Raw genomic sequence first — 14831 nt, forward strand, 5'->3', positions numbered from 1 at the left:
GCAAGGTCCCTTAGAACCAGACCACTCCCAGCAACTCAAGCTCTTGTGTCCAGCACACCTGTAGCCTCTAAGGGCCAGGCTGGGCTTAGAAATGAAGCCCCATCCTCCAGAAGCTCAAACTTGGCAACAGACTTGGCACTTGTTCCCCTGTCTGGATGTTGGACCTCCATGAGCACCCAGGGTTGGGCCTGTCAGGGTTGTGCGCTGCCCAGCATCTTCTCTCCAGCCGTTCACAAAGTAGAATGATCTGCGCAGTGCCCCAGTCCCGGGCCGTAGAAGGTGCTTAACAAATGTCTCCGAATTGGCAACATATGGCAACCAATGGTGAGGGAAAGGCAGTGGGGCAGGGTGATAGTGATACAAGGGTTCCTTGGGCTACTTCCAAGCTAGGATGCTGGGGGGACTTCTGAACAGCCCTCTTCTAAAAGACCTTGTCCCAGTACCCTGCTTGTGACTGCCAGGCAGCGACTTCCTCAAAGGAAAATTGGGCCCCTCGCTTTCAACTTCCCCCTGGGATCCCAGAGAACCTGACTGTGGAAGCACTGGGGGGTGCAGGAGGAGCAGCCTACCTGCGTACCCACCATGGGGACCAGAGCTGAAAGAGATAACAGAGGGACTAGGTAGCTAAGAGCTGTACCAGGTCCTGGCTGCCTCAGGAAAATGGGGAGGGGATTGTCAGGCCAGCAGCTCTGGACTTGCCTGGGACAGATGTAGTAGAGGGAGGGGGCTCGGGCCCCACTGAGCTCAGGGCTATTCTTGGAGCCTGAGTCAGCGGAGGCAAAGGATTCCTGCCCTGCTTGTCCAGGCAGCAGTTAGAAACCAAATGGGAACACTATGCCCCAGGCTATCCTCCTCCCAGAATGCAGAGTAAACACACACAAGAGGCATCCTTGGAGACACCCCTTGGCCCCTTCTGGTCCACCAGGGACCACCAGGGGGTGACTTGGCACAAGATCCACAGTGAGGGGTTTCCCACCTGAGCCTGCAGGGATTCCAGGCTGGGACTCCTACAGGGGCAATGGCTGGGTTTACACTTCCTATGGACTCCCACAGCCCAATCTTGGGACCAGCTGGCTGAGGAACTCCCCTAAGTGGCTGAGTGGAAACATCTGGGCTCAGCTCCCTGTAGGCATCAAAGACTTCCGGCCTCTGCTGCAACCCCCACGCTTGCCCCTGGCTGAGGACACATCAGCCTGTGGGAAGGCAGGAGGCTCCAGGAGCTGCAGAACTAGAGGGAAGTCCTTGCTCCCCATCTACTGCCCCATGGACTCCATGCCAATGCCAAAAGAGGGATGACACACTTCTCAGCAGAGGATTTTATTGGTGGTCACCTGTGGCACAGGTTAGAGGAGCCGAAGTGCTGTGTTTGTGGTGGGGGGGACCACGAACCCCGGCCCCGCCCTCTTGCTTACACAGGCTTCCTGCCTAGAAGCGCAGCCAGAACATGCCGCTACGGATCCGGTTGTAGTCTGGGAGCTGCTCAATGGGGCCTGTGGGGATAGGGTGGAGCGTCAGGGTGGGGTACCTGGCCTGCACAGGGACACCTGGCCCTGTGCCGCACCCAGCTCGGAGATGCTGCCCAGAGCAGCACAAGACAGGCTTTGAGTGGAAAGAGGGGAGAGAACATTCCCCCAGGGGTGCTGAGCCTGTCCCTTCATGTTCTGGCCCTTGAAGCCCCACCCCACATGGAGGTGCCCGTTACCTGACGGGTGCAGGGTATTGATGAAGGCACCTTGGCAGGCAGTCAAGGAACTGCCGGGACAGGTTTTCTGAGCAAGAACTCCCTGGCAGCCAGGGGACTGGGGAGAGCTGCTTGGGGCCTTAACTGGCTGCTCTGTAAGCTGAGCAGCAGTGCGGGAGCAGAGGTGGAATGGGAGGCCAAGAGAATGGCCTGAGGAAATAAACAAAGAGCAGACCCCCTAGGCCACTTACCATATCCAGCCACTGCTGGGCACTGGTCATAGATGTACTTGGAGCAGATCTCACGCACCACACTGGCATCCACCTCCTGCAGGGTGAGGCAGAGGGCATACTGGCTAATGGGCACCTAGCCACCACCTCAGCCAGTCTGCATCATCCAACTAGCAGAGATCTCCCACAGGCAGCATGCAGCTGTCCCCAGCCCAAAAGGAGAAAGGCTGAAGGGATCCCTGCTATAGACTTCCATGGGCCCCGCCCATCTCCACAGCCATCAGCACCTCTGCCCTGCCCTCCCACTATGCTACCCCTGCAGGTGACAGCTGCCTAGACACCAGGGATGCCTACAGGAGCAGGCTCCGCTGTGCCAGGCCCCAACCCTACACCTCCCAGGTGTCTGCCAGGCCAAGACTCCAGAACCTCTCCCAGGGGTCCATGTTACCGCAATCCGGCTTTCCCATTCAGCCAGGGGGATGCGGCGGCCATAGGTCAGGAGGCTGCGTCCAATGTCCTCACACACAGGAGTAGTGCCTTTAAGGGTGAGAGAAGGCTCAGAGGTCCACCCAGCCCAATCCTGGACCCACAGGTACACAAACAATCTCCAGCCTCAGGTTGACAAGGACCTCCCTGACCTCATGCTGACTCAGATCACAGCCCTCTCTTCTATGGTCACCTATTATGGTAGTGATGGGCTGTGGACCTGTCTCACACCTGCCTGCATCTCCAAGGGTGGGGTGATGGGGCATGGCGTGGTCTTCAAAGTTTTCCTTTCTAACCTTGGTTAGTTAGGAGCGGTGGCCACCTTGGCGCTGTTGCTGGCAAGATGCACTCTACCCCTCCCCGCTGAGCTGTAGGACTCACCATCTAGATGAGATACCAGGGCATTTCTGAGGATGTTTTTGCCCCGGGCCACTTCACTCTCCGTGGCACTGGTACACAGGCGCATCCTAAAGTGGGGGGGGGGGGGGGTGGTATTCATTCTGAGCCAGTGTGTCATCTCTCAGCCTCCCACTGTGCTGGTTAAAGCCGCCATCCCACCTAGGAATACCAGGCTGCCACTTACCACTGCCCTTGCAGGACGAACATCATGTCATCGATTTTCATTCGGTCACAGACAAAGTGTGCACCCAGCAAGCCCGTCTCTGCATAGCAAATGCTGAAGGTCTGGAAACTCTGGCATAGCTTGTTGGCCACAGCACCTGAAGCCAGTGGGCTGGACAGGTGCTGCCAGGGGGATAGGTGGTCAGCACCCACCCTCTTGTCTTCAACCCACACTGTGACCCCCACGCACAGGAGCACACAGCCCCAGCACCCTCTCTTCCCTGAAGGCGAGGTTCCATGCTCGCTCTGGCACTCACCACGCCACCACCATAAGTGCAGTCATAGTGGCCGATGATGGCATTGGCCACTTGCAAGGCCACATTGTCCGGGCTGGCCCAGCCAGGACCCTCTACTGCAATGGCCACGTGGGCAAAAGGTAGAGCATCGTCACGGTAGCGGATCTGAAATAGTACATGACAAGGCTGAGGGACAGCCAGACTGCCAGGGGAACAGAAAAGGTGGCAGGTGTGGGTAGAGGGTATATGTGTGTGTGAACATGTGTGCCTGTGATGCAGCAGCCACAGAACCCCTTCCCAACTGCTGAGGTATCTCTGGAGTCACCAGGATAACCATGCACATGGGGGTCCTCTCACAGGCCCCCAGCTGAGCACTACTCCTGCCCAACAGGCAGCACACCTCACTGCCAGTGAAGCGGCACGGAGTAAGAGTGGGCACAGCGTCCTCTGCGTACGTCCACGGGATGCCACCGAGGTGCTTCTGGGCGAGGTCTAACAGTTGCTGGTGCTCCACTCCTGCTGAGAAAGACAGTGGCATTACTGACCAGCCAGGGCCCAAGGCACAGCGTGGGGCGATTCACAGACAGGCAGAGGACCCCCATGTTCTGTCTTAGTGGGAGAAACCAGGAGTATGTGATATTAGAACAGGGTGAGGAAAGAAGGTCCTCCTCAGACAGACCCTGCCTTGTGGACAGGACAGGCACCTCAGGGCCAAAGAGCTCCCATGGCCTCAGTCCCAGGAGAGCAGCAGCGTTCAGAGTTTCAAAATGGGCTGCCATGTGATCCAAGTGTGGGTTCTCACTTGAGAAGATGCATTCCACCTACATCAAGGACAAGACTGGTATTCCTGGGCACAAAGCCACCCGGCCTGCCTTTTCCCTCTAGCTCTCCCTCAAGTATTTCTGGCTGCTGGCCCTGCAGGGGGTGGCAAGTGAGGGGGCAGAAAGAGGTGCTATTACAGGGCTGTGATTAGCTCTTGGGTCCCCTGAGAGCTGGGGACATTTGCAAATAATGTTACAAACGTATAGCCTAGGACTCCTTGGATCTTGCCTCCTCACCTCCACAAGAGGAGGGCTCTGTGGTGCCACCAGTTGCAATGGCCTTTTTTTTTTTTTTTTTGAGACGGAGTCTTGCTCTGTTGCCCAGGCTGGAGCACAGTGGTGCGATCTCAGCTCACTGCAAGCTCCACCTCCCGGGTTCACGCCATTCTCCTGCCTCAGCCTCCCGAGTAGCTGGGACTATAGGTGCCCGCCACCACGCCTGGCTAATTTTTTTGTATTTTCAGTAGAGACAGGGTTTCACTGTGTTAGCCAGGATGGCCTCGAGCTCCTGATCTTGTGATCCGCCCGCCTCGGCCTCCCAAAGTGCTGGGATTACAGGCGTGAGCCACCGCGCCCGGCCTGCGTTGGCCTTTCATTCCTTCCTTCCATGAGCTCAAGCCCTGCTAGTCTGACACACACGTCAGATTGCTCTTGCCCCCAGGTTCCCCAGCTCCAAAGCCCCTGGTCATGCTCTTCCTATTGGTCTTTTCTGCACACTCAGCTGCCAAGGTCATAGGCTGGGAAGCATTTTTTTTTTTTTTTTTTTTTTTGAGATGGAGTCTCACTCTGTTGTGCAGGCCGGAGTGCAGTGGTACAATCTCAGCTCGCTGCAACCTCTGTCCCCCGGGTTCAAGGGATTCTCCTGCCTCAGCCTTCCAAGTAGCTGGGATTATAGGCAACTGCCACCAAGCCTGGCTAATTTTTGTATTTTTACTAGAGACGGGGTTTTGTCATGTTGGCTGGGCTGGTCTCGAACTCCTTACCTCAGGTGATTCACCCACCTCGGCCTTCCAAAGTGCTAGGATTACAGGCATGAGCCACCACGACCAGCCAAGATGGGAAGCACCTTGACCTCAGTTCCTTACCCATGTCCAGACCCCAACCAGGTTCCATCTATAAAACCACCTGGAGTCCATCTACTGCTCCCCCTTGCTCCTGCCATCTCCTGCCCAGTCCCTGCTACAGCCCCTCTCTAGCCAGCCTACCTGCACTGTGAACCCACACAGCAGCAGAGCAAACCTTAGACCATGACACTGCTCTTCCGCTGCGCTCAGTTCCCCACACCCCACCTAAATAACACTCACCACCTTTCAGGCTTCTGTTCAAACTATAGGTGCTTTAAAAAGCCCCTCCCCCAAACTCCAACTCTGAGTCCCCAGTGAAATCTCCCCCACCCTTCTGTGCCTTCCTTTCAAGGCACTTCTTGGTTTGTTATCAGGCATGTATCAACACACAACTAATGGCTGGCTCTCCCAAGGGCAAGGCCACAAGGAACAAGGCCAGGGGCTTACATCCCCTACCAGCCCATGAACTCAGTATCCTAGAACCAGGTGGGGCTAAGACAGACCTGTACCAGAGGGACAGCATCCTGTGTAACCAGTCCCAGTGGTGGCAGCAGGGTAGAATCCTATCCCACCTCAGAGAGCACAGGAGGAAGGTCATTCCCCTCAAGGTTAGGGTGGGAGCAGAGTCCCCTGGGGTGAAAGGTCCCCTATGGTGGGAACCAGGACCTCGGCTTTGATAACCAAGGCTGGGACCCCACTACCCAGGACTTCAGCGAGTCCATCACTCACCTCCAGCCGCTGCCAGCACCATTCGAGGGGCCTTGTAATGTGTGCTGAGGTACTCGGTCAAGTCTGCACGAGACAGCTTCCTACAAGACATATGGTCAGTGTGTCAACACCTCTACCACACTGGAGTGAGTTGGGGTGCATGCATGAATGGGACTGAGGAGGCAGACTAGAAGAGGCATGGTTTCTCCGAAGAGTGGGCCCTAGCACACCCCCCGACCCCCTTCCCCTATCTCTGCCACCCACCCCTCCAGGGCCCAGAGGGCAACCCTCGTCTGCCCTTGCCTCATGCCTGACTTCAGGACAGGCTCATAGTCTTCTCTGAGAAGGCATGAGCCAACACTGTGGGACTCTCAAAGGGCAGCATCAAAGCTCCCGGAGCCATCCACAAAGGAGACAAGAGACCACATGGAGGTGACACCCAGACACTTCGCCCTTGGACTGTCAGGACATGCACCAAAACATACCTTAAAACAAAGCCCAAAATTCAAGTGAAGCCCAAAAAGCCATTAAAAAAGACTCACTGGACCACATGGATATAGAAACTGTCTCCAGTTGCATAACTCAGGAAAATAACCCCGACAGACAGCTAGCCAACTAAAAATGTGACCTGGAAAGGGTCTGGCCAGGCCAGAATGGGGCAAGCATCCCACCACAAGGCCAGCCAACTCTCACCTGACATTCTCACTGGGCCCCTCCACAGCCTGGGCTAGAGGCGTGCCCTGGAATGCTGTGGCATGCAGGTAGTTGAAGACCACATCTCGCATAGATGCGTCATTCTCCTGCATCTCCCGCAGGATCACATCACGTTCCTTCTCAATCTGTGAGTCTTCCAGACTACAGTTCTGCACAATGTCACCCAGGAGCTCCACAGCTAGATGCAAGGAGGACATGTTTAGGTGCCAGGTGGACCACTGCAGACCAACGACAGCATAAAATCCCCAGGCCTGGCATCTCCTGCTGCCCACCCCTAGTTGCCCAGCTGCAAAGCCATACGCTAAGGGTAATATGATTCTGTGGTCAGCCAGGGGCTCCTAGGTAGCTGTCCTTTGCTCCCCTGCCCTCTGTCCCCGCCTCTTCCTCCAGGTGTTACCTTTCGGCAGATCCTTGGACAGCGCCTTGATGTAGTAAGCTGTGTGCTCCCGGGTGCTGTAGGCATTAAGATGGGCCCCCATGCTCTCCACCTCCTTCTCCAGGGCACTGCCAGGCCGATTCTTTGTTCCCTGGAACCAGATATCAACCGGAACAATCAGGAGCTACACAGGAACCCAAGAACCCTGTCCTCAGAGGCTAAACACCCAGCAGGACCACTGGTCCACAGGTACCTCCCTCAGCATAGACTCTGGGGACACAGATCCCAGAGTCTGTTTACCAAGCACTAAGCAGGCCTTGTGGTGACCAAAACCATGGCATCATGCACCAACAGAACAGAGATAGCCAGGGCCAGGACTGAAGGGCATGGCCAGAGCAAGTGTTGCCTAAAGCTCCTGTAACAGCTTACCAACAAGCTGTGGAGTCATTACCAGTACACCTCCCCCTTCCTTATTGACAGCCATGGTCATGTAAGCCCACACCTGTGTTCAAGTGATAGAACCCACTCCTCCCATGCCATTCCCATGACTGTATGTTTGTGAATACATGCTAGTGGCCTCTGTGGGACCCAATCCTAGTCCTGTGTGTTGAGAACAGTGGTGCTATCTCTTGGTGTGCACACACACATTAATTCTGCACACATACCTGTGACATTGCAGCTGGCTAGGTTGCCTACTATGGCTCCATGGCCCTGCCCACCCCATAATCCTTCTCCATGTTTTTCATTCCTTTAAAAAACATGGGTCTTTACAACCAAGGGATGCCCAGATATTCCACCAGAGCAGAACATTTCATAAGCAAGCATGCATGCCCATGTCTGTGGGTTTGTTAAAATGCACGTGCATATCTACGTGTGTTCCACAGGCCTCCTGTATGAATACAAATAACACAGGCCTGGCTTCTCTGGTGAAAAGTGGGGCTCCTGTGGTTCCTTGGGTCCTCTTGGCTCTGAGGGCCTCATGCAGGGGCTCATCAGATACATGCCCACTCAGGAGAGGTTAAGCTCATGTGGCTCCTTTTAGGAAAGCCAGCCAGACATCAGCCCCGCAACTGAGGCCCATAATCAGGCTAATTTTTCTGACCTTCATCCTCAAGAGGGACAACAGGCAGCCCTAAGCCCAGAGGAGACAGACTTTAAAAGCCTCACCTTGAAAGCCAGATGCTCCAAGAAGTAGCCTGCCCCATTATTCTTCTCAGTCTCAAAACGGCTGCCAACATCAATCCACACTCCCACCTGGTCAAAAAGCCACCAACAAAGGTTACAAACAAACCACTCCCCAGCCCCCTACTCACACCCCACCTGAGTGACTCAGTACAAGCCCCAGGCAGGGACTTATGAATCCTGGAGTCAGGGAGAGCTGCCCCAGCAGGAACCCTGTGCTTGGGGACACAGTCATGCCTGGAAAACAGAGGGGCAGTCGAATGACTCGTCACACCGCATCATTGCTCTCCTGATTGGCTATCAAGGACCCCCAGGGACACTTCTAACTGTGCACATTTACCTGGTCTCACCAGCATACAAATCCTTAAATTCACTCTCACTTTTCAGTTAATTATTTGTTTTTGTCTAAGCATACAACGTATCATTTGCAAACAACAACTTATTTTTTCCTTTCTAAAAATTACACGCTGCCTTTGTTCTGGCAATGATTTTACCCTTTCATCATTAAGGAAGGGACTATTGGTTTAGACTGTATATTTTATCACACTAAATATTGTTCCTATAATATCTCTTTTGTTGTTGTTTTTAATCAGCTCTGAACACCAAATACAGTGTTGCCTTGGCACCCAATAAGGTAATATTAATTTTCTTGACAGCCTCCTGGTTGCTGTGAAACACGCACCACAGGCCGGGCACGGTGGCTTATACCTGTAATCCCAGCACTTTGGGAGGCTGAGGCAGGTGGATCACGAGGTCAGCAGTTCGAGACCAGCCTGGCCAATATGGTGAAACCCTGTCTCTACTAAAAATACAAAAATTAGCCAGGTGTGGTGGCACGTGCCTGTAGTCCTAGCTACTTGGGAGGCTGAGGCAGAAGAATTGCTTGAACCCAAGAGGCAGAGGATGTAGTGAGCCAAGATCGTGCCACTGCACTCCAGCCTGGGTGACAGAGAGACTCCATCTCAACAACAAAAAAAAAAATGTAAAAGAAACACGTACCACTCACCCCACTTGGTCACACGGTCTAGTCTTTTAATTTACTATTTGTTCACAGCTGATTTAAGTTTTTCACATCTACTTTCCTAAGTACTTTTTTTTTTTTTTTGACATGGAGTCTCACTCTGTCACGAGACAAGTGCAGTGGTGTGATGTCAGCTCACTCAACCTCTGCTTCCTGGGTTCAAGTGATTCTCCCGCCTCAGCCTCCTGAGTAGCTGGAACTACAGGCGTGCACCACCACGCCCAGCTAATTTTTGTTTTTGTGTGTGTGTTTTTTTTTTTTTTTGAGACGGAGTCTCGCTCTGTCACCCAGGCTGGAGTGCAGTGGTGCGATCTTGGCTCACTGCAAGCTCTGCCTCCCAGGTTCATGGCATTCTCCTGCCTCAGCCTCCCGAGTAGCTGGAACTACAGGTGCCCACCACCACGCCCGGCTAATTTTTTGTATTTTTAGTAGAGACGGGGTTTCACCGTGTTAGCCAGGATGGTCTCAATCTCCTGACCTTGTGATTCGCCCGCCTCGGCCTCCCAAAGTGCTGGGATTACAGGCGTGAGCCACCGCGTATAGCCTAATTTTTGTATTTTTAGTAGAGGCAGGGTTTCACCATGTTGGCCAGGATGGTCTCAATCTCTTCACCTCGTGATCCGCCTGCCTCGGTCTCCCAAAGTGCTGGGATTATAGGCATGAGCCACTGTGCCCAGCCAAGACTTTTTTTTATGGTATAAATTTATGGGGTACAAGCACAATTTTTAGAAATTTCTATCCACACCTGAAACTCCATTTTTTTTTTTTTTTTTAAGACAGAGGGCCTTGCCCTGTCACCCAGGCCAGAGTACAGTGACATAATCATGGCTCACTGCAACCTCTTATTCCTGGGCTCAATCGATCCTCCTGCTTTGGCCTCTCAAAGTCCTGGAATTACTGGTTGTAAGCCACTGTGCCCCGCCCACAAGTGTAATGTCATTACATGCACAGAATGCACAAGTAGTCAAATCAGGGATTCTGAATTATCCATCACCAGAATAACACACCTTATACCCATTAAGTAATTTCTTCTTTTTTTTTTTTTTTTTGAGATGGACTCTCGCTCTGTCACCCAGGCTGGAGTGCAGTGGGTCAATCTCGGCTCACTGCAATCTCTGCCTCCCGGGTTCAAGCGATTCTCTTGCCTCAGTCTCCCCAGGAGCTGGGATTATAGGCGTGTGCTGCCATGCGTGGCTAATTTTTGTATTTTTAGTAGAGATGGGGCTTCACTATGTTTGCCAGGCTGGTCTTGAACTCCTGACCTCAGCTGATCCGCCTGCCTTGGTCTCCCAAAGTGCTGAGATTACAGGTGTGAGCCTCCAGGCCCGGACCCATTAAGTAGTTTCTCATCATCCACCCCTTCATCCTTCCAAGTCTTCACTGTCCATCATTTCACTCTCTCCATCTGTACGTACGTATTTTTTAGCTCCCACTGATAAGCGAGAACATGTGATATTTGCTTTCCTAAGAGACGTCAATGCATATACCATATATCACACAATCTTAGATGAACATGTATTTCACATCTAACATCTTGGAATGCAAGAGGCATTTTACAATCTATAGTATCCTTTGATTAAAATTGGCAAGATTCTTGAGATTCTTTCTCTGGCACTGGAGCACAGACAGCTCCTTACAATCTAGCACATTTTAGAGTTCATGTGATATAGCATTCTTTACTATAACAAGTGACATATAACAAGGAAGTTGCAGGCCACCTTTTCCTATGCTTAGTAACAATTTAAATCGCAGGACATTGTTTCTGGAAAACTAAAAGGATGTGTCAATAAAAACATCTGGCCCTGGGGCTGGGGGCTGAAACGAGGAGGAGATAATTATTTCTTGGGAATCTTCTCACCTATTCATATATCTATCTGTGACTCAAGATTTCTTGAGTCAATTTAGAGAATCTGTATTTTTTGGAAAATCACACATTTCATTGTAGTGTTAAAATGCATTTCTTCCTAAAATGTATTTCTGGTCTAGCCTGGAGATTATGACCTTGGGCAGTGAGGCTGACAGACCTGGACTTCTGCAAGTCACCTAAGGTGTCTGAATCCCATTTTCCGCATTATAAGAGGAGACATGATCACTTCCCTTATATGGGCTCCTTAACAAAAGGCTGGAAAAGAATTTGGCCTCCTACTTGATGGGCATTATATGCTAAATAATGTTGGCTTATAGTGAAGATTGTCCCGTGAAGCCAAGGCGTGGCTAGGGTAGGGAATGGGGCCATTCTCGGGGTGAGTGGTCCTGGGTCCGAACCCAAACCACAAACTGGAAGACTCGAGCCCAACGTCACACCCCAACCAGGGAAAAGACGGCAGGCCCAACCTGGAGGCCCTCTCCCCAAAAGCGTCCCCAACTCACCGTGCAAGTGGGCTGAGAGGACTGCTCGGAGGCCACACGCAGGCCGTTGTCCAGCAGGCTAACCTGCGTCTCCGGCACGAACTGGAGCGCCTGAGCGAAGGTTGCCGTACTCCGCAAGGCTGGCGTCCGCAGCACGGCCGGCTGTGTAAGGGAACAGCTGCGAGTGAGGACTCGGTCAGGGGATCGCTCCCCACCTCCCAGGTCCTCAGGAGCACCCCCGAACCCCGCCCCTAGGCAAGCGGCGAGATACCTTTCCCCGCCCTCCGCCGTGACCTTCCCACGGCCCTGACCCCGCGTCCTCCCCACCTCGACCTGCAACTGCTAACAGCCCACACCCGTCCGCTTCCCGAAGCCCTGTCCCGAAGCCCAGCGCTCTCGCCACCACCTCACCGAGCGGCGGGCGCGCAATAGCACTTGTGCCCCGGCGGTAGCGGCCCGACAGACCACAGAAGCCGCCATCTTCCAGCTGCTGTCGGCCCTGTTGCGCCGCGCAAGCGTAGAGTGGGCGCGTTGGCGGTCGCGGCGCAGGCGCAGTACCGTACGGTTGGTGCTCGGCCGCCTCCTGGCGGGAACCGGGACAGTCTATTGTGCTGGCCTGGCTTTGGCTGGCTGGCTCTGACCGCGCTGCCGCCAGTCCCTGCGCACATCAGTCCACCTGCCGTCCATCAGCCCGAGCAGGTCCGCCCGCCGTGCAGTCCATCTCCCCATTCCACGCGTGGAAGTCAGAGTGCATTATGTTTCTCACCAGCCGCGCTGCGTACTCTGAGGTCTGGCGGGCGGGGAGTTGCAGCCACAGCGTGTCCGCAGGTTCGAGCCCAGGGCTAAAGTACCAGCGTGGAAACTTACCTGGGACCACAAGGCGGTGCTGAAAGTCAGTATTTTTTTCTCTTTATTTTTTATTTTCTGAGACAGGGTCTCGCTCTGTCGCCCAGGCTGGAGTGCAATGGCGCGATCTCGGCTCACTGCAACCTCCGCCTCCCGGCTTCAAGCGATTCTCCTGCCTCAGCCTCCCGAGTAGCTGGGATTATGCCCGGTAATTTTTGTTTCTTTAGAAGAGACAAGGTTTCTCCATGTTGGCCAGTTTTGCGCCCTGCCAGTTTTCTCTTTAAAAGAACTAAGTAGAGGCCGGGAGCGGTGGCTCACTCCTGTAATCCCAACACTTTGGGAGGCCGAGGCAGGTGGATCACTTGAGGCGAGGAGTCCAAGACCAGCCTGGCCAACATGGTGAAACCTTTCCTTTTCTGTAAGAGGAAAAAGAATTCTGGCTGGGTGCAGTGGCTCATGCCTGTAATCCCAGCACTTTGGGAGGCCGAGGGGGGCGGATCACCTGAGGTCGGGAATTTGAGACCAGCCTGACCGACATAGAGAAACCCCGTCTCTACTAAAAATACAAAAGTAGACGGGCGTGGTGGCGCATGCCTGTAATCCCAGCTACTCGAGAGGCTGACGCACGAGAATCACTTGAACCCGGGAGGCGGAGGTTGCGGTGAGCCGAGATCGCGCCATTTCCAGCCTGGGCAACAAGAGCGAAACTCCGTCTCAAAAAAAAAAAAAAAAAAGACTTCTAAGGTATGCTTTGTTATGTCAACTAAAGAAAAAAAAATCAAGCTTTTAAATATTTAAAGTTAGTTCTATTCAGAAGTCTTACCAAGAATTGCAACCCGGGAGAGCCTTTCAGGGAGTTTCTGCTAGACTGCTCCAAAGCAGTGTTTCCGACAGTTTATACACTGGTGGTGGCGGCTCTCCATGTGCTCAGAAATTACATCAAATGTGCTCAGAAGTTACATTAGAGCTTAAATCTCATCAAGGTTTGGGTGCAAGAGTACATCTGTTTATAGGTCACAGAAGCATAATCATTAATCCTGTCAGACAGTATCTTAAGTACAGGAAGAGGCAAGGGCTAGGATCATTGCATTTTTTACCATGTTGGCCAGGCTGGTATCAAACTCCTGGCCTCAAGCAATCCACCCACCTCAGCCTCCCAAAGTGCTAGGATTACAGGGGTGAGCCACCACACCTTACCCAAAAACTACTCTTATACTTAAAATAAAACTATCTTTATAAAAATCATGCCAGATGCCATGACCACAGGCTCTCACACCACACCCAGCTAATTTTTTTTTATTTTTTGTGGAGACGGGGGTCTCATTATGTTGCCCAGGCTGATCTTAAACTCCTGAGCTCAAGTGATCCTCCTACCTCAGCCTCCCAAAGTGCTGGGATTACAGTCATGAGCCACCGTGCCAGGCTGACTTTATTTCTTATAAAGGGTTACAACCTGCAGGCTGGGAGGTGGGCCTCTGGTCAAAACCAGAGACAGACCCTTCAAAAGAGGCAGGAGCTTTATGTCGAATGGCTTGGCTAAACATACATATTCGGCCGGGCACGGTGGCTCACACCTGTAATCCCAACCTTTGGGAGGCCGAGGTGGGCGGATCACAAGGTCAGGAGATTGAGACCATCCTGGCTAACATGGTGAAACCCGGTCTCTACTAAAAATACAAAAAATCTGCCAGGCATGATGGCATGTGCCTATAATCCCAGCTACTCGGGAAGCTGAGGCAGAAGAATCGCTTGAACCTGGGAGGCGGAGGTTGTAGTGAGCCGAGATCGCGCCACTGCACTCCAGCCTGGGTGACAGAGCGAGACTCTGTCTCAAAAAAGAAAAAACAAAAACAAAAAATACCATATTCAACAGGTTACAGGAAGAGCTATAGATACTCATGAAGGGGGTCCTAATGCAAGTATACTGAATAAACGTGTGTTGTATATGACCCATGTTCACTTTGGGGTGGAGACTTAACGTTGAAATACATTACAGGCCGGGCGTGGTGGCTCACGCCTATAATCCCAGTGCTTTGGGAAGCCGAGGTGGGTGGCTCACGAGGTCAGAAGATCAAGACCATCCTGGCTAACACAGTAAAATCCCGTCTCTACTAAAAATACAAAAATTAGCTGGGCGTGGTGGCGTATGCCTGTAGTCCCAGCTATTCAGGAGGGTGAGGAAGGAGAATCACTTGAAACCGGGAAGTGGAGGTTGCAGTGAGCCAAGATCGCACCACTGCACTCCAGCCTGGGCTACAGAGGGAGACTCCATCTCAAAAAAATAAATAAATAAGAAAAGAAATACAATTAGCCCTATATGTCAAAATGAAGGATACGAAAGCACTCAGTGCACAGGTTCCATAAACCAACTGAAGCCAGTCCCTGGTCAGTGGTCTCTTATTAGGAAAAAGTCACCAAAATCCATCTCTTGTCCAATCAAAGCTATAGTTATGGCTTGTGGGGTCAATGTCTGGTGATGGATGAACTGCAATTGTT

The 14831-nt window shown here is 52.7% G+C and overlaps 1 protein-coding gene across 4 annotated transcripts; it reads right to left on the reverse strand.

Moving 5' to 3' along the window:
• Positions 1–1301: 1301 nt before the first annotated feature.
• Positions 1302–12279, reverse strand: UQCRC1 (ubiquinol-cytochrome c reductase core protein 1). Of its 4 annotated transcripts, none has more exons than XM_031009181.3 (13): positions 11901–12279; positions 11511–11651; positions 8105–8191; positions 6959–7088; positions 6541–6739; positions 5869–5948; positions 3655–3770; positions 3276–3419; positions 2981–3141; positions 2779–2864; positions 2360–2448; positions 1933–2008; positions 1302–1490 (listed from the first exon to the last, which is right to left on the reverse strand). In XM_031009181.3, the coding sequence occupies exons 1-13, from the start codon at positions 11967–11969 to the stop codon at positions 1426–1428; spliced, it is 1443 nt and encodes a 480-aa protein (XP_030865041.1). In that variant the 5' UTR covers positions 11970–12279; the 3' UTR covers positions 1302–1425. The 4 variants fall into 4 exon arrangements, with proteins under 4 accessions (XP_030865041.1, XP_030865040.1, XP_063559832.1 ...); XM_031009180.3 differs by having other exon boundaries at positions 3655–3773; positions 11901–12278; XM_063703762.1 differs by lacking the exon at positions 11511–11651 and having other exon boundaries at positions 11901–12043.
• Positions 12280–14831: the final 2552 nt, after the last annotated feature.

Source organism: Gorilla gorilla, chromosome 2 (genome assembly GCF_029281585.2).
Source record: "Gorilla gorilla gorilla isolate KB3781 chromosome 2, NHGRI_mGorGor1-v2.1_pri, whole genome shotgun sequence".
NCBI classification, from domain to species: Eukaryota; Metazoa; Chordata; class Mammalia; order Primates; family Hominidae; genus Gorilla; species Gorilla gorilla.